At 37.2% G+C, this 23,092-nt stretch overlaps 2 protein-coding genes across 2 annotated transcripts in view; one reads left to right on the forward strand and one right to left on the reverse strand.

Moving 5' to 3' along the window:
- PPM1E (protein phosphatase, Mg2+/Mn2+ dependent 1E) overlaps window positions 1-23,092 on the reverse strand; it is a 247,924-nt gene that overhangs the window by 195,262 nt on the left and 29,570 nt on the right. The gene's annotated exons all lie outside the window — the stretch shown is intronic.
- LOC122753422 (cytochrome c oxidase subunit 5B, mitochondrial-like) lies at window positions 15,863-16,249 on the forward strand. The gene has a single exon (XM_044000810.1). It carries the CDS (start codon window positions 15,863-15,865, stop codon window positions 16,247-16,249), a length of 387 nt encoding a protein of 128 aa, XP_043856745.1.

The raw sequence follows: 23,092 nt of genomic DNA on the forward strand, positions 1-23,092 counted from the left end.
AGGTAGGTGGCACAGTGGATAGAGCATCAGCCCTGGATTCAGGAGGACCTGAGTTCAAATTCAGCTTCAGACACTTGACACTTACTAACTGTGAGACCCTGGGCAAGTCACTTAACCCTCATTGCCCAGAGAACGAAAGAAAGAAAGCAGCAATAGGGGGAAAAAATCAGTGAAGGAGTATTAAGAGAAGAGAGATTAAAAAAAGGAACCAGAAGTGATGCTCATGGGTGGGGAAGGGTGGGGGGAGGTCTGTTTATTAAGTCCACAGAGGCCAAAAAGAGCAAGAAGTATCAGGCAAACATTAGGAGAATTATTTGGCCAGAAAAGCAAAAACAAAAACAAAAAAAGTAAACTTAAACATTAGAATTTAACATCTCTATCCCCTATATTTTCACAATGTTCAGAGGGTAAACAATAATGAAGATTATAATGTGGTCTTTAGATCAAATATTTGTTTTACTAAATTGAGAGTCAAAGAGCACTTTGAATGAGGCAAGAATTCTACCAATTGATGATACTGAGTCAGGTGTAAGGCTTCATTTGATAAGTGATGCTCAATGGGCGGCTAGGTGGCACAGTGGATTGAACATTAGGCCTGGAGTCAGGAAGAGTCATCTTCCTGAGTTCACATCTGACCTGACACTTACTATGTGACCCTGGACAAGTCACTTAAGCCTATTGGTCTATTTCCTCATCTCTAAAATGAACTGTAGAAGGAAATAGCAAAACATGCCAGTATCTTTGCCAAGAAAACCCCAAAAGGGATCATGAAGAGTCAGATACAACTGAAATGAATGGAAAACAAAATCTTGAAGAATGGTAAGGGGGTCTGAGAGTTAGAGATAAAAGGAAGTGCATTCCTGCCTTGGAGAAAGGCTGTGGAAATGAAGAGGCAAGAAAGACAATGTGAAGTTTTGTAGGAGCATTGAGTGGGAGAAGGGGGAGTATTGTGAAATCAGTCTGGAAATGTAGGCAGGAGCCAAATCACAGGTTTTGAGTGTCAGGCTAAATTTGTAATTTATCCTAGAGAAAATAGGAAACTACTAAATTTAGATTTTTGATCAGTGGAGTGACACAATCAATCAATCCAGTGCCTTAGGTTCTTCTGAATCTGTTGCCTTCAGTTTACCAAAACCCTCTCTTAAATTCAGTCTAGGAGGTTAACTCATTCACGTATCTTTGTTACATCATTTGTCTCTCCATTCAACAAACTATATTCAGCTCTCTTCATTGGCATGAAGGTATTTGTTTGTTCCTGGCATCCCTAACGTCACAGATAACGCCATCATCTTTCTTCCTTCTAGACTTCATGCCCGGCACTCTATCCACTGTGCCACCAGCTGCTCCTTTCTTCAAGAGACAGAGCATTCCTTTGTTTCTCCCTCCCTTCCTTCATTTAGATTTCTCTCATTCCTAAAATTACCCGGAGCTTACTTATTTGAATATGTTATATTTCCCAGGAGAGCAAGTTCTGTGTGGATGGTGACTGGTTTGTTTTTGTCTCTATGTCCCCTGTGGCTAGCATACAGAGTGGGAACTTAAGAGATGTTAGTTGAATTTTTAATTTCATTATTGAATCTGTGGTCATTCATCCCATGTGTAACAGAAACCCAAGACTGGTCAAAGAGGCTAGTCCTTATGAGAATGCACAGCATGTTTAGCTGATGCAGTCCTCATGTGGACTCTGGAGCGTTCACAAGTATTCTGTAACTGGTTCCAGTCTACCAACCACACAGTGAAGAGGAGCCTTTTTAATTTTAGCTGTGAAGCCAGACTTGAGGCATTCAAAAGACACTAACCATCCAAAGCAAGGCCTTTTTCTCTTGCCTGCCAAGCAAGCAGGCAAGGATTAAACCCTCGGTGATCAGGGAGGCCTCAGGCCTTTATCTTCCCACCAGGGCTACCACAGTATGGTTCAAGTCCCTGACCTTGCTGCCATTTCTGACTATCATATCTATTCTTTACTGCTTTGAGCTGAAGGAGACTGAAGTGGGGGTATAACCTTGAGAGTTTCAAAAGGTCAGGAGAGAAAGCCATCAGAAGTGTGGGAGCTGGAGTTTAAGCCAGAAATTCCTAAAAGTCAGAGAGTAATAAGTGAAATCCCAGGAGACCTGCCCTGCTTGCTCCAGCAGTAGTGGAGATGCCAATTCATCTGTACATTGACACATTTAGAAGTAAGCATGGTGGTGCTAATACTATGCAAAAACTACTTTAAGTTTGACTTACAGTCTCCAAGGACCATAGTAGCATAGAAGAGAGTATGACCCCAGGTGCTGGGAAAAAATATTTGTACTTCTCTTCTTGTTGTATCTGCATATTAAATTTTTTGTCATTCAGTAATTTCAGTTGCGTCTGACTCTTTGTGACTCCATTTGGGGTTTAGGCAAAGATATTGGAGTGGTTTGCCATTTCCTGCTCCGGCTCATTTTGGAGATGAGGAACTGAGGCAAATATGGTTAAGTGACTAGCCTGGGGTCACACATCTAGTAAATGTCTAAGGCTGGATTTGAACTCATGAAGATGAGTCTTCCTATATTCTAAACTCAGTGCTTTATCCAATGTACCACCTAGCTCCCCAAGAAGGTGATAGTTCCACTGAATTCTGCCTTTTTTGTGAGCATCTGGGACATTGTTGTATTCAGTTCTGGATACCACAGTTTAAGAAGGACATTGATGAGCTAGAGAGTGACTAAAGGAGGACAAATATGGTGGTAGATGGATCTGTATATCTTCTAGAGATAGAGATATAGCTCTATATCTCTACAGATGTGTTTATAGAGATGGATATAGATATACACATATTTTAATGGGAGTCATAGCTTTCTAAAAAAGATATTTTAACAATTGTAATTTTCAAATAAAACACCATATCTCCTGACTATTAAGGTCACTAGGCTATCATGGATTATTCATCAATATTTTTCCAAGTAGTGCATTCTAATGGCATAGCCCCTTTCATGCATTATTAAGAAAACAAATTATGTGATCAATGCTTAAGAGTTCATCCATTCAGCAAATATTGAACAAGAAAAGAAGCTTGGGGAAATAGCATATCAGTGTTATACTTAAAATAAAAATAAATAATTACAAAAAAAAGAAAGGTGAACTTATTTTATCAACTAATAAGTGAAATGCTTTTGCATTTTTTGCAATGTTTTTGCATGTTTTTTCTTTTCCTTTGCTTTCCAAGTACAAAAAGCTTAATCTTATTTCTTTTGACAAAACAAAAAACAAAATCAGCAGTATACTTTTAGCTATTCCCTCGATTCTCTCTCATAATCTACTCATAGCAAGGTTTTTTTTTGTTGTTGTTTTTTGGTTTTTGGTTTTGTTTTTTTTTATTGAGGCAATTGGGGTTAAGTGACTTGCCCGGGGTCACACAGCTAGTAAGTATTAAGTGTCTGAGGCCGGATTTGAACTCAGGTACTCCTGACTCCAGGGCCGGTGCTCTATCCACACACAGCAAGTTTTTAAACAGTCAAATTCTCAGTGATAATTCCATAGTCATCTTGCATTTGGGTTTTAGGTTTTTTGTTTTACAAACAAGCTCAGAAAGAGTAGCTTTTTAAAAATTCACAATTTACTTTAAAGTTATGAAGTCATGAATGGCCATGGCAACGTCTCATTTAACTTTCATAGAACCAGCCTCCTTTTCATGGAATATATGCCCCCTTCCTAATGTCAAGCTTCTCTTCTCTAGTCCTTCCTTTTGATCCTGGTGACTCTTTCTGAGTTTCTTTATAAAACAGTTCCCTGGTGACACAGTCTCCCCTTTCTTCTAATTTGTCATTATCAGGGAATTCTGCAACGATGCCACTCTGTCTCAACTTATTTCAGCTAAATCCCTGGAGCAGAAACTGAGTAAATAATTTGCAATTTTATTTCTTAAAAGGCCAGATTGAGACAAAAGCAGCATGTTAAAATAAGATAATCTGACATGAACAGATGAAAATCAATAGAATGGATTTCTTCATAGAATGCTACTATCACCTACAAAGAAATACAAAATGGTAACTAAAGTCTTTGCATCCCTTGAAAAGCAGCACTGAGGGGCAGCTAGGCAGCGCAGTGGATAAAGCACTGGCTTTGGATTCAGGAGGACCTGAGTTCAAACCCAGCCTCAGACACTTGACACTTATTAGCTGTGTGACCCTGGGCAAGTCACCTAACCCTCATTGTCCTGCAAAAAAAAAATTTTTTTAAAGAAAAGCAGCACTGGGTCTTATAGCTTAGTGATCCAGTGATATGAACTAGCTAATGTTGTCTCATGAACATTTCTTACCCCAATGATACTAAAAAAGCTGGGTAGTCAATGAAGCAAAGTGGGTCAGCCTGGTTTATGGCAGTATCTTGCATGTTGTTATCGACAGTGGATGTCAGTGGAACACAAGGCATACCTAAGAGAAAGAGGCAGAGCCCACAACCAACAAAGCTAAGTGGGAATAGTGGAACCAGACCATAGAGCTGCTGATTTCTATCTGATCCTGTATATCCTTCAATAAATGTGTGTAGCCCGGCATCATGGCATGGAAGATAGAGTCGGGCATGAAGTAAAAAAGACATCAAAGTCCCTTCTCTGACACATACTAGCTAGATGTAGAGGTTGAAGGAAACTTAAAAGATCTTCTAGTATAACCACTGTATTTTACAGAACTGAAACCCAGAGAAGTTAACAGATTTTCCTGGGATCACAGAAGTAGTAAGGGGAAGATGCAAGATTCAAACTCAGGTCCTGTGACTACATATTCAGTATTTTCTCCATTGCACCACAGTAATTCTAGAAGGACAGTAGTTATGTGAAAAATGGAAAAGATTTTTATAGTATATTCTCTATCAACATCAGTGGAGCCATGACACAAGTAGGCAAAGGATACAAACATTTTTCTTGGCATAGTTCCTGGCACATAGGAGTGTGACGATTGGAACGACCTGCTGGAGACTTACTGTAGAAGAGTTCTGCCCATGAAGCAAAGGTCTTTGAGGGCAAGACCAGGAGTCTTTTCTTTGGCGTCAGGAAGTGATGCGGGCTAGTGGGAGGAGGAAGGAAGAGACTGGCGCTCACTCTCGCGCTCTTTCCTTTGGACTCTGGTGGAGAGCGGAGCTAGAAATGTGCTCTCCCTTTAATAGATACGAATCTAGGCCTTTCTCTCTCTCTCTTTACCAAATTCTTATTCTCCTTAATAAATGCTTAAAAGCCTAACTCTTGCTAAAGCGACCACTCATTAGATATTTTAGACAGTTTAGCTAGAATTTTAGCCCTTAACAGGAGGCACATAAGAAATACTTATTGATGACTTTTGCAACTATAAAACAAATATACTATAGACTATATACTGTAAACTATATACACCTTGAGGAGATCTAAGATGAAAGAAAAGCTCCATGCATTCTAAAATATGCATAGGAACACTTTTTATGCCACCAAAAAACTGGGAATAGAGTAGATATCTATTGATTTGGAAATACTTGGAAAAAAATAGTGTTATACAAACATATTGAAATACAATTATTGGGCAGCTAGGTGGAGCAGTGGATAAAGTACCAGCCCTGGATTTGGGAGGACCTGAGTTCAAATCCAGCCTCAGACACTTACTAGCTGTGTGACCCTGGGCAAGTCACTTCACCCTCATTATCCTGCAAAAAAAAAATCTGAAGAATTCAAAGAAACATGGAAAGACTTGAATCAAATTGCTACATAGCAAAGTAAGTAGAACCAGGAGAATCATATAGCTAATGAATACAATTACCTGAGTGACAGAAACTCTGAAAGGGAGCAAAAATCTTGGTGAAGTAGAGACCAATGGGTGTAGAAAGTTACATATGCTGTCAGACATGGATGTTTTGTTGCTCATTTCTTTTAAGTGTTTTTCTTTGTTATAAGTGAGGTTTAATGGGATGAGGAAATATTGGAAAATAAATCTGATATAAAGAAAGACATTGATAAAACAAAATAAACAGAATGACTTGGTTAGTTAAATAGGAATTAAGAGATGATAGGGAGGGGGCAGCTAGATGGTGCAGTGGTGCTGGCCCTGGATTCAGGAGTACCTGAGTTAAAATACAGCCTCAGACACTTGACACTTACTAGCTGTGTGACCCTGGGCAAGTCACTTAATCCCCATTGCCCCGCCCAAAACAAACAACAAAAAAAAGATGATAGGGATCAAGGATAAATATTTTAATTACGTGATCCACATAATCATTCATAAAAATGTGTCCTTTTGCTGATAAACAAGTGCTTTACTTGTTTTTATGATCATAAAAATGCATATCTCTTGGGCAGGTATTTCACTAATCGCTGTAAATTTTCTAAGATAAAAAGGAATTATAAAAAATTTTAATTTTATGTCCCAGGTGTTATGATTTAACGAGGGGCAATTTCTTCACTCACCTGGCCCTTTCTCTGGTCTGTAAATAACCCTAGGCCAACTTGCCAATCAACCAGGCAGCAAAACTTTGTGTGCCATGGTTGCTAGCTCTGAAGAGCCTGCACCCCTCCCAGACCTGGGCCACCACTGCTCAAGGTTTCTTCCTGGTTCCTTGCTGGGGTAGGACATCCAAATCCCTCCTTAGCTCCTGCATACACCCCCAGAGATTTCCCCCCAGCCAGCTATTCAGCCCTTGAGCTTAGTTCCAGAAGACACCAGCACTGCAGCTGATTCAGAGGCTTGGGGGTAAGTTTCTCTGGCACAGCCTGCCTGGGATTGTATCTGTCTTGGAGAGTGGGGCTAGACTCCACTCCCAGCCCAGCTCCCCCTTCTGATGAACTTCCAAGGTGTCTCTGGCTAGAAAATAATCTCAGCCATCTTTCTGTGGGTTTTGCTGCTCCAGGAGTTGTTTTCTAGTTGTGTTGAGGTTTTTTTTGGAGTAATTGTGTCAGAAAGTCTGAGCATTTACTGCCTTTCCTCTGCCATCTTGGTTCTGCTCCCAAATTTTAATTTTAAAAAGGCATTAACATTAGTACAACTAATTATCTAGAGCATTCTCTATAAAATCTCAATTTTATAGATGATTTATGGAAAAGAAAATTATTGAATCATTTATGCCAATCAATATTTGGCCTTGTATCAAAATGAGCTTCGATATTCAATTACTTTTTTCCCCCAGAACATTATGTGGTCATTTTTTCTACGAGGTTCATATCTGCTGCAGCCACAAATATTTTGAAATGAGATTTTTAAGGGAAAGAAGGGCCTTCCTTTTCAAATGTCCTACAAAACTTTATCCAATTAATTTTAAGTGAAATGACCTTGATCAATCACTATTGATTATAGTTTATCAGTAGATAATAGCAAATTTGTTCAAGATGATCTCCAAAGGATTAAGCAATTCAATGTATGGCTCTTTAAACTAATTCAAAGTTTAAAAGTCTCTTTAGGACTTCCAGGTCATATGACTAGAGATGTTTGCTATCTAAATGCTGAAAAATTAGCTTCTAGCAGTGTGACAAGTCATCTGAATTGCTAATTTAAAAAGAAAATCACCATGCAATTCCACATTACCTACTAATAAAGATAGTTTGCATCATATTATAAATAAGGCAGAAATAGTTGGCTGAAAATATGTACTGGGTCTTGCTTGCTGAAGCTTATCACAACCTCTACTCACTTTGGCAATACATAAAGCAAGATAGCTGGCACTTTATCAAGAATTCTAGAATTTGGGGCAGCTAGGTGGCACAGTGGATAAGAGCACCGGCCCTGGAATCAGGAGTACCTGAGTTCAAATCCGGCCTCAGACACTTAACACTTAACTAGCTGTGTGACCCTGGGCAAGTCACTTAACCCCAATTGCCTCACTAAAAAAAAAAAAAGAATTCTAGAATTTGAAGGATCATAGATAAAGCCAACATGAACAATTCAAACTGAACTGTCATCTATTGTCCTAGAAAAAGATAAGGATTATATATGAGTGTATTGTTAAATATTATCTAAATCACTGTATCTCTGACATGAATTCTCTAACAATGATATTATTGGTCATATAATAAAGGCCCTGTGTTATAGATATTGTAACTTGAGATCTAGATATCACTATCTTCTTAAAAAGAACTTTTTCTCATCTAAAATCCAATAGACCACATGAAGTGACAATATTTTGCATGAAGCAAGAAGTTTCCTAATAATTATACCTTGATACTAGAATGCTAAATTTAATAAGAAAAAAACATGAAAATATATACATTTCTATCCTAGCTTATAAATGTTAATCTCTAAAAGTAGTTTGGATATTAAAAAGAAATTTAATGTGACATGATCCAGTAAGAGTGGGGGTTACTATCATAGTCTTGTAATGTTCTAATTGTATAGTACAATGCCTGACTAAAGTACTCTAAAAGCATGGTGTCCACTAAATAAACAAAGAAAGAATGGATCAATCCACACTCAATCTAAAGTTATAACTTCAGAATCAAATTACATGCCAGTTCAAAGAAAAATTAGTTAAATTTATATATATATTTATGTTACTTATGTATGTAGTGTGGAAACAATGTTTCTTCATGAAGCACAGGGAGGAGTGTGAGAACCAGGGTGCTACCCTTTGCTGAGAAAGACATTGTGAAGAACCAGGGCGTTGCCCACTGAAGAGAAAGCATGTGACCTTCCTTAGGTTTCTAAGGTCAGACTATTTTACAATATGTATAGTGTTGCAGAAGTTGCCTGGCATCCCAGAAGTTGCCTCTATTCATAGAACCACCTGTAAGTCATGTCAATCAATGGACCAGACAATTAGCTTGGAGCTGTGTGTGTGGACTGCTCTGCTTCCAGTTCCACAGGGAGCTTCAGAGAGAACCGGATTGGACTATCTTTTTGGAAGCATGAGCTGCTAGGTGAAGGCTGGTTTTTCTCTCTATCTAGATCTGAGCCAGGTTTTTCCATTCTTTAAGAGACCTGTGCTCACTCTCTCTCTTCACCAACTTCTAATATACTTTAATAAATACTTAAAAGCCTAAACTGTTGCAGAATTTATCAGTAAATCTTAGCTAGTCCCCCCACACACACACACACTTGGGAGGGCAGGTAAGGATACACATTAGATTTTAAATATCACAGTAGGTATATATTTATATGTTTTATATGCATTCATATATTAAAATTTATATTTTTCATGTTTTTTGCTTATTAAATTTAGCATTCTAGCATCAAAGTATATTTACGTGGAAACTTCTTAATACAAAAAGAGATTCAATTCTTTTTATTACTTAGGTATTGAAGAGTCCCTAAATATACAATCTTTGTGTAGATTTGTGTGACACTAACATTTAAATGACATCTAAATGTTCCTAATGTCGTTTTCAAAATTGCCTATATATAGTTTGTTATTTTGTTTTTCTTTTGGACTTGTTATTTTTATTCACGTATGGAGTTCCTAGTAAGGAAGGTGCCTGTACCAATGCAGATCAGTCTCTGCAAGTTAATAGTTTTAGAGTTTCTTGGAGCACTGAGTAATTAAATGATATGCCCCATGTAGCACAACCAGTAATATATATATATATATATATCAGAGGCAGGTGAAAGCAGGTCTTCCTCTAGAGTAAAGAGGATCACTCCAAGGTCAGCTCCTATCTACTACATTATGCTGGCTCTCACATTATACATACATAAATATATGTATAGATTGCCAATAAAATAAGTATATTACTTTCATGTGAAATTTCAGTATGCATTTTACTGCACTTGAGATAATTAAAAAATCATTTAGCATCCTAAGAAAACCTAAACAACTTAGAATACCAAGTTCTTGCAATTCTTTACAACCTGCCTAAATTATGATTTTCCTTTTGTTTCAGAATTGAAAGAATAATTCCCTTCCCTATTATATTACCACTTGGGGACTTTATTCTTTGGCTTCAATCCTAGTTTCTCTTCTAAATTGACTATCAGGACTCACAAAATCATCCATTTGTGTTTTTGCTAAATGATCAAGATCAGGGGAGATTGAATGTAATCTATTTATCTAAAAAAAAAAGATAAATTAATCCATTGATACTATATAGAATCTATGTTTTATTAGTCTTTAATTTAAAATGTGACTTCTAATCAATTTAGACTCTTTAGGAGAATTACTTCAGATTTATTTATGGTAAAGGTCAAACAATAATTAGTTTTTATTTGGAGAATATATGCTCTCTTTAAAAATAGAAATATCCAAACTTAATCATTGATCTTTACTTCCATGTGAAAAAATCCACATCAGTGCCATTTTCTTAACTTTCTTTTGTTCTTATATTGTATACATTATTCTATTGGTACTATGTTGAGTTGTTATTTTGACAATATGTATAGATATATGATTTCACTTAAATGTAATTCCAAATCAGAACCTCATATATGATTCCTCTTTGTTCTATTAAGAGATTAAACTATACTCTGGGTTATGGAAAGCACTTTTTTTCCTATAAACTTCAGATTATTATTACTTTGTGTTCTTTATGGCTCCAAATATAACTTTTTATTCACAGAATTTTCTATAAAAATATTAGTACCAGCATATGTTAAATTAGATATGCATCTCACATATGTGTTGAAGATTGGTGTTTTGGGATATAAAGGTAGCAAGGAATAATATAAATATAAGCATTTTCCCAAGAAATAACCTCATTTAGAAAATTTGATCCTTCAAATTTTCTCCCACATATCATGTGCTCACTTAAAATATTAGGCAAAGTTTCGTATAGTTTTCACTAGCAAGCAGTTTGATGTATTTAGAAGCTTGTGGTGCCTAGTTAGAATTTTCCCAAATAGGAAATCTTTTAAGCGTTTCTGCCAATGAAAACCAAATTTATAGGGTAGGTACTGATATAAAGTAATATACGTATCTTTTCAAAATTTCCAGGAAGCAAATAGGACTTCAGCTTGGTTGAAATAGAAATATTTTATTCAGGCATCAGTTCTAAAAACCCCTACACAGCTTGGCATAAGTGGCATGGTGAGGAAAATGTTCAGAAAGAGAGAAAGGGAGATTTTGCATTTCTAAGGATATGGTTCTTCCAGAAAGCAAATAAGCCAAATTAAGAAGATAAAATAGAAAATTTTAAAAATGTATATGGGGTTCTTTAGGTTATCAAGAATGAATTTTTTTGTTAATAGAAATACCTATGATTTTTTTTTCTTTTCTTTTTTTTCTTTTTAAAAATTTTACATATAAGGTATTTTATTTTTTCTGTTACATGTAAAGATAGTTCTCAACTTTTGTTTATACAAGCTTTACAATTTCAGATTTTTCTCCCTCCCTCCCCCCTCCCCTAGACAGCAGGTAATCTGATATAGGTTATATCTATATATCTATATCTCTAGAGATATATATATATCTAGAGAGATATATATATATATACACACATAATAACATTAATCCTATTTCTGCATTAGTCCTGTTATAAGAGAAAAAATCTGAGCAATGATGAAAAACCTCAAAATAGAAAAAAAAAACAACAGCACCAAAAACAAAAGAAATAGTATGGTTCAATCAGCATCTATACTCCACAGTTCTTTTTTTTTTTCCTTGGATTTGGAGATCCTCTTCTATCATGAGTTCACTGGAACTCTTCTGTACCATCGCATTGGTGAGAAGAATATAGTCCATCACAGTAGATCAACACTCAATGTTGATGATACTGTGTACAGTGTTCTGGTTCTGCTCATCTCACTCATCATCAGCTCATGTAAGACCCTCCAAGTTTCTCTGAACTCCTCCTACTCATCATTTCTTACAGCACGATAGTATTCCATTGTATTCATATACCACAACTTGTCCATCCATTCCCCAATTGATGGGCACCCCCTCAACTTCCAATTCCTTACTACCACGTAAAGAGCAGCTATAAATATTTTTGTACATGTGGGTCCCTTTCCCCTTTCCATGATTTCTTTGGGGAAAAAGACCTAAAAGTGAATACCTATGATTTATAAAGAGGTTGTGGAAGATTCCACTAGTTGTAGAAAAGTATCAACAAATGCATTCATCCATTCATCCATTCATTCATTCAACATTTATTGAGGTCTACTATTTGCAAGGCACTGTGCTAGATCATGTTTAGACATAATGTAAATAATGAAATAGTCCCTATAGTATCTTTCACTTAAATATCGCATTTTAAGGTCACTAAAGCTAAAAATGAGGACCAAAGCACAACCACTTAGAAAAATTTACCCATTTGATAATGATGATAATGGGCAGCTAGATGGTACAGTGGATAGAGTTCCAGGCCTGGACTCAAGAAGACTTCTCTTCCTGAGTTCAAATCTGGCTTCAGACACATATTAGCTGTGTCGCCCTGGGCAAGTCACTTAACCCTGTTGGCCTCAGTTTTCTCATCTGCAAAATGAGCTAGAAAAGGAAATAATCATAACTAGTTAGAAAATTTTATCCATTTTATAGCTGACTAAACACTGTTTTAAAGAATTTAATCTAGATCACACAGAACACAAGCACCAAATCTGAGAGTCCAAGACTCTTAATTTCCATCCCCTAAGTATAAAACATTATCGCCCACTTAAGTTATTTTATACTTTGTTACTGAAAAAAGAACAATGGGGGGCAACTTGGTGGTGCAGTGCATAAAGCGCTGGCCCTGGATTCTGGAGGACCTGAGTTCAAATCCGACCTATGACACTTGACACTTAGTAGCTATGTGACCCTGGCCAAGTCATTTAACCCTCATTGCCCCACCAAAAAAGCCAAAAACACAACAACAAAAAAAGAAAGAAAGAAAGAAAAAGAATAATGAAGGGTCTTTAAGAAAGTGAACAAAAGAAAAAGTATTTATTGTTTGCTATGTGAAACATGATAAAGATACAAATAGAAAAGTAAGACAATCACTTACCTCAAGGAGCTCACATTTAGAATGTGAATATGTTTAGGTTTTAACTTTAAGCCTGACAGAAAGGTCTTGTAGTCCTGAGCAACTATCTCTATGGTATTGTTACATGCTCACAGCAATGCTCCTGATACTAAACAGGAATGATGAATAGGAGTAGTAGGAATATTATAACCATAATACCAAAGATGACACCTCTGACATAGTCATTGGTAACAATATTAGGTAGCATTTATATAACTTTAAGATTTGCAAAACACATTATATGTGTGTGTGCATGTATGTTACCTCACTTGATCCTCAACAATCCTTGGAGGCAGGTATCATTAACTCAATTTTACAGATGAGGGAACTGGGGCTGAGAGAAATTATATGACTTGCCCAGAGTCACATGACTAGTAAGTATCTGAGACAGGCATTGAATTCAAATCTTCTTGACTTGAGGTCCATTACTTTATCTAGTTCACCACCTAGATCCTCACCACAGGTCATGGTCATCTACAGCAAGATGACTAGGAATATAACCAGATCTTTTGCAGGCAACCTGTCCCGGTATCTGATTTGAAACCAATGCTCACCCTATTCTGCCACTTACTCATTGCTCCCTGGCCCACCAGCCAAACACTCTATCTCCATGGAAGCCTTATCAGGGGAATGATACTCATTTAGAGGCTTCTACTGAAGGACTGCCACCTCCTTCTTTGAAGGCTACATGAGATTTCTCCCTTTATCTTACTTCAGGAATTCAGAATTTCCACTAAATCAGCAAAAAGACATCCCTTCTTCCAGGTAATTTATATTCCCCAATAACTGTGTAAAGAGAGCTTTACCTCATCTATGTTATTAGAAAGCAAAGTACCTTCCAACCTAATCCTAATCTTCTTTTTAGGAAGTTGTCCAAACCATGGGGAAGGAGAGCTTCAAATTAAGAGAAATTTGAACAAGGCTAAAGCTACTCCACTTTGGGAAGCATGTGGAAATTAAGGAAAGGCCAGAGAGGGACAACCAGGGCTCTATCTAAAAAGTAGTTCATCTTTATCAGGTAAATATTTCTAGAGGCCAGATCCAAGAAACTAATGGAGTAGAGAGTTCTCTCCCTTCCTAGAGAAGCAACAATTCATCACATATATAGTTTCTGAGAAGTGGGACACCCAACCCTGATAATGAGGCATATGATAGCAAAGCCACTGTTTTAAGAGTCCATCCAGAATTCAACACTACTGGCTGCTGAAAGAAGACAAAAGAGAAGAAAAACCCAGCAAATAAAACAGTAGTGGGTCCAACGAATATCAAACTTGCTTTGTACTAAAATGAGTCCCCTGCAGAGAGACAGTGCTTTGGAGGGCCCATAAGAAAATAGCAAAAGTGTTATCAATTGTAAAAGCTTTAATTGTGCCTGCTTTGGCAGTGGACTTAAGTGGCACTTCAATGGCATATAATAAGGATCAACTGTAGTAAGGATAAGTCCCGTTTCCTCTGATAGGAAAGAGGATCAATATAATTAAGTCCTGTCGAAAGCAAAGCACTGGGGCTAGGACTGTAGGTCTGAGCTTCCAGCAAAATCACAACCCATTAGTTAATGGTACTACCACCTGAGCACCCTGGTCCAACATAATCTTAAGCATACCATTTCCATTTAACAAAAGAAGCCTCCTGTGGCCTGCTCTGCTTTATATTAGACTGTCTTGTACCACCCAACTCATAACGGGTAACTATGGATAAAGGGTGAGGATATGACCCAGTATCATCTGTTCAGTAGCAACCAGGGCTTAATAACCAGCCAGAAACTGCTTTTATATTCTAAAGAATAGCTAGCCATTTGAAGGAGTTTATAGCTCCAGAAACTTAATGTTAATTTAATCTGACATTGACCCAACCACCTTGCCTGCTAAATGCTCCACTCAGCCTGTTCTTTAAATTTTGTTTTGTTTTGCTTTTTGTTTTTTGTGGGGCAATGTGACATTCCCAGAGTCACACAGCTAGTCAGTGTCGAGTGTCTGAGGCTAGATTTGAACTCAGGTCCTCCTGAATCAAGGGCCAGTGCTTTATCCACTGCGCCATCTAGCTGCTCCCTCAGCCTGTTCTTAAGGACAGGACCTCCCAAAGTAATCATATTTCCCATTATGATGGATGATGTCTTGCACAAAGTTCAAATAGATGAGATATTATCTATAGATGGCGGGGTTCTCATCTTGTTCATGGATGACCTCCTGTTTGTGACTGACATTATGTTTATTCTATCAAGACTCACAGTAGTGTCTTGATAGGAACATCAAGGCTAGGATGGGAAGATAGGGCATCTTCCACATACTCTACTACTTCAAAAATATGATCAATGATAGCACATATTAAGACACTGCACCAAAATGCAAGCCCACTCATCACATTAATAATCAAAATTTTTAGGGGCAGCTAGGTGGCACAGTGGATAGAGCGCTGGCCCTGGAGTACTTGAGTTCAAATCCAGCCTCAGACACTTAACACTTACTTACTAGCTGTGTGACCCTGGGAAAGTCACTTAACCCCAATTGACTCACTAAAAAATAATAATAATCAAGTTTTTAAAAATGTGCTCATGATCTTACGGGTATAGGGAACTTCCTGTGAAAAAGCTTCCCTCTACCAATGCAGATCAAGACCTGTTCTGCAACTGATGGTCTTACAGTGTTATCTGGAAATCCTGAAAGATTAAGTGAGTTGCCTAGGATAACACAATCAATATTATGTTAGAAGCAAGATGGGAATATGGTTCTTCCTGCCTCTAAGGCCAGTTTTCTATCCACTGTGACACACTACCTTTCACAAATCATAATATTATGGGTTATTATTTTCTAACTTATAAATACAAATGTTAATGATTTTATTAATAAATATTTGTGTATGATGTTATTTTGCTCTATTTTGTGGGTTATAAAACCAAATAAATTCATTTTATTTAAAATAAAATGGGATAAGAAGATTATTTTTGGCATATGGTTTTATGAAAAGTGAGGAGGGATTCTGGAAGCACCGCTGTAACAACCACTCATAGCTATCTCAGTCGTGATGGCTTCAAGGTTACTGCGGGGCACCGAGGCATTGGCAGTCCAGGCCTTGAGGGCCTATGGCCCGGCTTGGGCTGCCGCTCGTTCCATGGCAAGTGGAGGAGGCATCCCTTCTGATGAAGAGCAGGCTGCTGGTTTGGAGAGAGAGATTATGATGGCTGCAAGGAATGATTTGGATCCCTACAATATGCTAGCCCCAAAGGCAGCTCCAGAGACTAAGGAGGAGCCAGACCTGGTCCCTTCCATCACTGACAAGCGAATAGTGGGCTGTATCCACGAAGAGGACAACAGTGCAGTCATCTGGTTCTGGCTTCATAAAGGCCAGACATGGTGTTGCGCTAACTGTGGAACCCATTACAAACTGGTACCCCACCAGTTGAGCCCCTGAGCCCCTGAGCCCCTGAATTGGTTTACCTGAAATATAGTGTAATGTTTTCTTCCCTCCAATAAAAGATTAACCATTTATAAAAAAAAAAAAAGTGAGGAGGATCTTTTTTTTTTTTTTTTGGTAAAGATGGAAGGGAATTGCTACATAGTTTAGAACAGGGTTTCTTAAACTGTTTCCACTCGTGACACCTTTTTGCCCAAGAAATTTTTAAGCAATCCTAGGTATATAGGTATATAAAATACATAACCTTTCACTGTTGCCAAATTTTTTGTGACCCCACATTCAGTTACATGATCCCATATGGGGTTGTGACCCACAGTTTAAGAAGCTAGGGTTTAGAAAACACTATCCTAATGTCTATGCATAATACAGGAGATATGTCAGAAGTTTTCTTTCCAGTTCTGAGATATAGTAACATCACTTATCTAGAAGTCACTAATAGAGCAAATTCAACTATGCAACAGTGACAAAAGCCAGTGACTAAGCAAAAAAGACCACAGAACAGTCAAAATAATTATCACAAAGTCTGTACTTTTCTTACAAAGTAACCCCTCAGGCTCTCATTCAGACCTAATTTACTCTGAACTTATACACAGTTATAACAGTAGGTTATCAGTTTTCAGACCCCACAGAAGAGCAGAATAAGCAAAAGATATGACAAGATGGTGTATCAAGAGAATGCTAGAGAGAGGTACAGTAAAAAATGACAACTAATTGTGAAGTTAGAGAATGAAAAACCTGCAGAAAGCTGATGAAAGAACTCAAAAGGAATGGCCTGGGGTCATTTACTGTCATTGCAAACTGGCCCTACACACCCCAACATCTTTTGCATATTTCCCCTTCTCTCCACTCACATACCATCCTGGCCCTTAGCACCTCTTGCCCGGACTATTGCAATAGTTTCCTAATTGGTATCCCCTACTTCCACTCACTTTTCACTCTAATCCATCCTCCACAAAGCTGACAAAGTGATTTCCATTAGGCATGTCTGGCCTATGTCAACGCCTTACTGCATAAATCCCAATAGTTCTTATTACTTCCAGAATCAAATATAAACTCTTCTGTTTGGCATTTACAACCCTTCACAGACTAGATCCATTCTGCCTTTCCCTTATTACACATCATTCCCCTCCACACAGCCTACAATCCAGCCAAACTGGTTTTCTTGCCTGGCAAAGAAAGTTACTGTTCCTCTCACACAAGACTTCGTCTCACATCTCTGTCCTTTGCACTGGCTGTCCCCTCTACGTGGAATGCACTTCTTCCCCATCTCTGCCTCTTAAATTCCAAGTTTTCAAGATTTAGCTTAAGGTCCTCTTATGCATGAGGATTTCCCCAAACTATCCCCCACCCAAGGTTACATTATATCTATTTTGTATATACCTTTATATGTTTTGTTGTTCAGACAGAAGTCCAATTATTCATGACCCCATTTGAAGTTTTCTTGGCAGCGATTCTGGAATGGTTTGACATTTCCTTCTCAAGCTCATTTTATATATGAGGAAACCAAGGCAAACAGGGTTAAGTAACTTGCCCAAGGTCATATAGTTAGTAAGTGTACCACTATATGTACAAGGATTGTTTTACTTTTATCTTTGCATTTCTATCACCTAGTATAATGCCTAGCACATAGACATTTAATACTTGTTACCAACTCTTATAAATGCAATTACCAATCATGACTCCAGAAAACTGATGAAGCATGTCTCCCACCTCGTGATGGAGAAATGACAGACCATAGGTACAAAATGAGACATTCATTTACAGACACTGGGAAGACAACAAAAATTTGTTTCCTTGGCTATACTTATTACAGGAGAAAGACTGTATTTGGGGGTTAGGAGAATGGGGTGGTAAGTAAGAGTGATATAAAAAAAGAAAAAATGAATGTAAATGAAACATTCTAAAAATACACGAGAGCAAGAAGTTCAGAAAGGGATACAGTCAGAAGGACAATGTTGGTACGACTAAAATGTAATATGTGGGGCAGCTAGGTGGTGCAGTGGATAAAACACCAGCCCTGGATTCAGGAGGACCTGAGTTCAAATCAGACCTCAGACATTCAACACTTATTACCTGTGTGACCCTGGGCAAGTCACTTAACCCTCATTGCCCTGCAAAAAAAAAAAAGTAATATGTGGGTTTAAAAAAAAAAAACTTGTTTGTAATCGATTCACAGTTTCACAAGCAATCTTCTTCCTGGCCTTCTTTGTATGTGGAAATATTCATGTTTGTTGATGATTTTCTAGTTCAAAAGAAAAAAAAATAAATGTTTCTTGATTGAATAAGATCCTGAAAGAACATCACAGGATACTACAATAATTGAAGTTCATAATGGTAACTCTGAGTCATCAAGAAAAAGCTAAATTGTATTTAATTTATTCTGTTTAAGAAGGTAGCAAAGTGTGTAATACGTTGAAGAACTATGTCCATAAAAATTATTTTTATAAAAACCACAGGGATATTTCTGAAAACTTCATATGAAAATCTTATGCTCCTAATAATAAATGAGATATCACTCTACCAGCAATTTAATCCCCAATTTTACAAACAAGGACACAAAGAGAGAGGCATTAAAAAGGACTATTATTTTTCTAGGCAATAATGAAACAACAGGTAAAGATATGGTAGGAGGAAAAACCTTTATTGAAATGCCTATAGGCAAAGTTTCTCTCTACTCCATATTTTTCTCATACACAAAGCAAAAGGGCAATGTTTCACAGGAAAAGGAATATGATCCTAATGTCCTTTCTCTTCCTTCCTGCTTCTACTACCAAATTCTATTATAACAATTATCACATTTTCTGGAATTTTCCATTTTTGTACCTTTATCCTGTGAGCTGGTGTGGTAGAAAGAGCACTGAAGTTGGAATCAAGAAGAATTGTAAGGGGCAGCTAGATGGCGCAGTGGTTAAAGCGCTGGCCTTGAATTCAGGAGTACTTGAGTTCAAATCCGGCCTCAGACACTTGACACTTACTAGCTGCGTGACCCTGGGCAAGTCACTTAACCCCCATTGCCCCACAAAAAAAAAAAAAAGAATTGTAGTCATTCATTTCCTGCCTCTGACACTTGTGTGAACATGGGCAAGTGATCTAACCTTTTAAAGCATCAATTTCTTTATCTATAAAATGGGTACAATAATACTAATACCTATAGTATGTAGCTCCACAAGACTTTTTTTTTTAATGTATAAGGTATTTTATTTTTTCCGTTACATGTAAAGATAGTTCTCAACTTTTGTTTATACATGCTTTACAATTTCAGATTTTTCTCCCTCCCTCCCCTCCCTCCCCCCTCTCCTAGACAGCAGGTAATCTGATATAGGTTATATCTATATATCTCTATACATATGCATATATATATATACACACACATATATATACACATAATAACATTAATCCTATTTCTGCATTAATCCTGTTACAAGAGAAAAAATCAGAGCAGTGATGCAAAACCTCAAAATAGAAAAAAAAAAACCAGCACCCAAAACAAAAGAAATAATATGGTTCAATCAGCATCTATACTCCACAGTTCTTTCTCCACAAGGCTTTTGATAGAATCAAATGAAAGTACTCTACAAACCTTAGAGGAGCTGTAAAAATCAGCTATTTATTTTTCCCATATATGATGTTTTCCTTTATATCAACCTGCCGCTTTAAATGTTACAGTAGTACATTCTGGGCTCCTTTTTGTTTTTTGTTTTTTGTTTTTTTGTTTTGTTTTGTTTTGGTTTTTTTTGGTGAGGCAATTGGGGTTAAGTGACTTGCCCAGGGTCACACAGCTAGTAAGTGTTAAGTGTCTGAGGCCGGATTTGAACTCAGGTACTCCTGACTCCAGGGCCGGTACTCTATCCACTGTGCCACTTAGCTGCCCCTGGGCTCCTTTTAAAAAGGCATGTAGGGGGCACCTCGGTGGCACAATGCATAGAGCACCGGCCCTGGAGTCAGGAGTACCTGAGTTCAAATCCGGCCTCAGACACTTAACACTTACCAGCTATGTGACCCTGGGCAAGTCACTTAATCCCAATTGCCTCACTTAAAAAAAAAAGGCATGTAGCTACAATGTTATAGTATTTGAACTGTATATTATATTTTATTGTATTATATGCTGAATTTGGAGGGGTAGCTAGATGGTGCAGTGGATAGAGTTCTGGGCCTGGAGTCAAAAAGACTCATCTTCCTGAGTTCAAATCTAGCTTCAGACACTTGCTAGCTATGTGACTCTGGGCAACTCACTTAACCCTCTTGGACTCAGTTTCCTCATCTGGAGCTAGAAAATGAAATGGCAAACCACTCCAGTATCTCTGTCAAGAAGACCCCAGATGAGGTCATAAAGAGTTGGACACAACTGAAAATGACCAAACAACAATATATTGAATTTGGTGGGAGAATAGAGTTTAAATATACAAGCTTTTGCTTTACAACTAACCTACTGGGAATATAATGTTCCAAATATTAAGGAATAATACCATGTAAAGTAGAAATGAAACCCATGATTTCTGCAGTCCATAGTTATAATTCTGAGGTTCTTTTTTGGGGGGGGGCAGGGCAATGAGGGTTAAGTGACTTGCCCAGGGTCACACAGCTAGTAAGTGTCAAGTGTCTGAGGATGGATTTGGATTCAGGTCCTCCTGAATCCTGGGCCAGTGCTTTATCCACTGCATCACCTAACTACCCACAGTTATAATTCTTTGATGAGCAAGTAACACCTACCTTCAATTATAAACCTATATTTCTGTTTAAATGCCATTGTCAGATGTATATTTTGTTATCTAATTTTAATGGTATTACCTTACTCTATGGAATAGATACTCAATTTTAATTCTCTTTTTCTAACAATTCCATAGGATTTGGAGTTAAGAGGAACCTTAGGGATCATCTGGTCCAACCCCCTCATTTACAGATCAGGAAACTGAGGCTCAGAGAGGTAAAATTACTTGCTGACAGTTAAATGGTCAGTAAGTAGTAAAGCTGACATTCAAACTAAAATGCTCTAGTTTCAAATCCATGTTCTTTTCACCAAACCATCCTATGCAATATAACCTATATACTTTCTAAAACATTTATCAAGATAGTTAACTCTTTCTTTTAAAAGAACTTTACAAGCTTTTCATTTTGGACTTTCTTTTGTCAGTTTGGTATATTTATAAAGCTTCCTAAAAGCTCTTTTCATCCTAAAACTCTCAAATATGCCAAAATCTAACAGACCGTCAAGTGTTGTAATACATCATCAGGGTGACTCATGCTCTGTCTTCTGGGTCACATGCATTTCCTAAATACAAATATCTACTGGCTTTATCCTGACCCTGTTCTGTGAAAAAAAAAATCATTCTTAAAGTCTATAAACTATCTATTTAAAATTTATTTATTGAACTTAATATACTTCCAATTATTTTTTTTAACATTTAAAAATATATTTTATGTTAGCATAGTGGAAAGAAAGCCAAACTTGGAGTCACTAAGACCTCAGTTCAAATCCTATCTCAGATACTTCCTAGCTCTATGACTCTGGACAAGTTATTTAACCTCTCTCAGTCTCAGTTCCCTCATCTGTGTCTCAGGAACAATATTAGGCACCTACCTCACAGAATTGTTGAGGATCAAATAAGATAACATAAGTAGAACTCTTTGCAAACATTAAAAAGTCTTTTATGAATGCTATAATGCTTTTATAAGACAGAATTAACAAACAAATGCAAGTTAGTTCAGCCATTCTAAAAAGCAATTTGGAACTGCGCCAAAAACTTATTAAGTTGTATATGCTCAGTGATAAAACTACTAGGTCTATACCCCAAAGATCAAAGATAGAGGACAAAGTCCTATATTTAAAAATTTATTTATACACACACACACACACACACACACACACATTTGACTTTCTTTTAGGTTAGGGGAGAAACAAAAAGACAAAAAAAAATGCTTTTTATTTAAAAAAATAATTCAGTAAATGCATCAACCAATTTACTTTTTTTGTGGACATCTTGTTCATAAGTGCCAGTCATATGTAATCATAATGGAAAGACCTGAACCACCAAATTGCAGTTTTTTAGACTCCTGCTGGTTTCCAGGATACACAGAACATTATGCTTACTTATATTGTGCCAATGGCTAGTCTGCCAAATTTGATGCTCTTTTCTATCTCCTTAGATCTATGTATGTTGGGGGCAGCTAGGTGGCGCAGTGGATAGAGCACCGGCCCTGGAGTCAGGAGTACCTGAGTTCAAATCCGGCCTCAGACACTTAACACACACTTACTAGCTGTGTGACCCTGGGCAAGTCACTTAACCCCAATTGCCTCACTAAAAAAAAAAAAATTAAAAAAAAAAGATCTATGTATGTTGTCCCTATCCCATAAATCTAGAGGTAGAATCTGAATCAACAATTCCAAATTATATTGCCTTCCTGATGTTTATACCTTCTGGTTTAATCCATCTATATTCAGTGTATGTGAACTGCATCTCTGGATAGCAATCTTTTTTTCCCCAAAAAACTTTCCAGGAATTATACAGATATCTTCAGAAATTGATTCTTCAGAATTCAGGCCAGTATGATCAAAGAAAAGGAAGTTACATCTCTCTCTCTCTCTCTCTCTCTCTCTCTCTCTCTCTCTCTCTCTCTCTCTCTCAGTTCTCTTATTGGTTCATAGAAGAAACTATAATATTTATATTTATATTTTTGGTGTAAAGAAACAGGCAAAATGTAATTTTAGCTGAAGTCATTAAAATGGTTTGGAAAAGAACCTAGGTCCCTTGACTCCTAGTTCAGTACTGAAATATTTTTCTATTTCTTATATATTTCAGATCTCAGTCCTTGCTCTATAATTTTCTATTCAACTCATACACA

The sequence above is a fragment of the Dromiciops gliroides genome, chromosome 4, assembly GCF_019393635.1.
Source record: "Dromiciops gliroides isolate mDroGli1 chromosome 4, mDroGli1.pri, whole genome shotgun sequence".
Classification (NCBI taxonomy): Eukaryota; Metazoa; Chordata; class Mammalia; order Microbiotheria; family Microbiotheriidae; genus Dromiciops; species Dromiciops gliroides.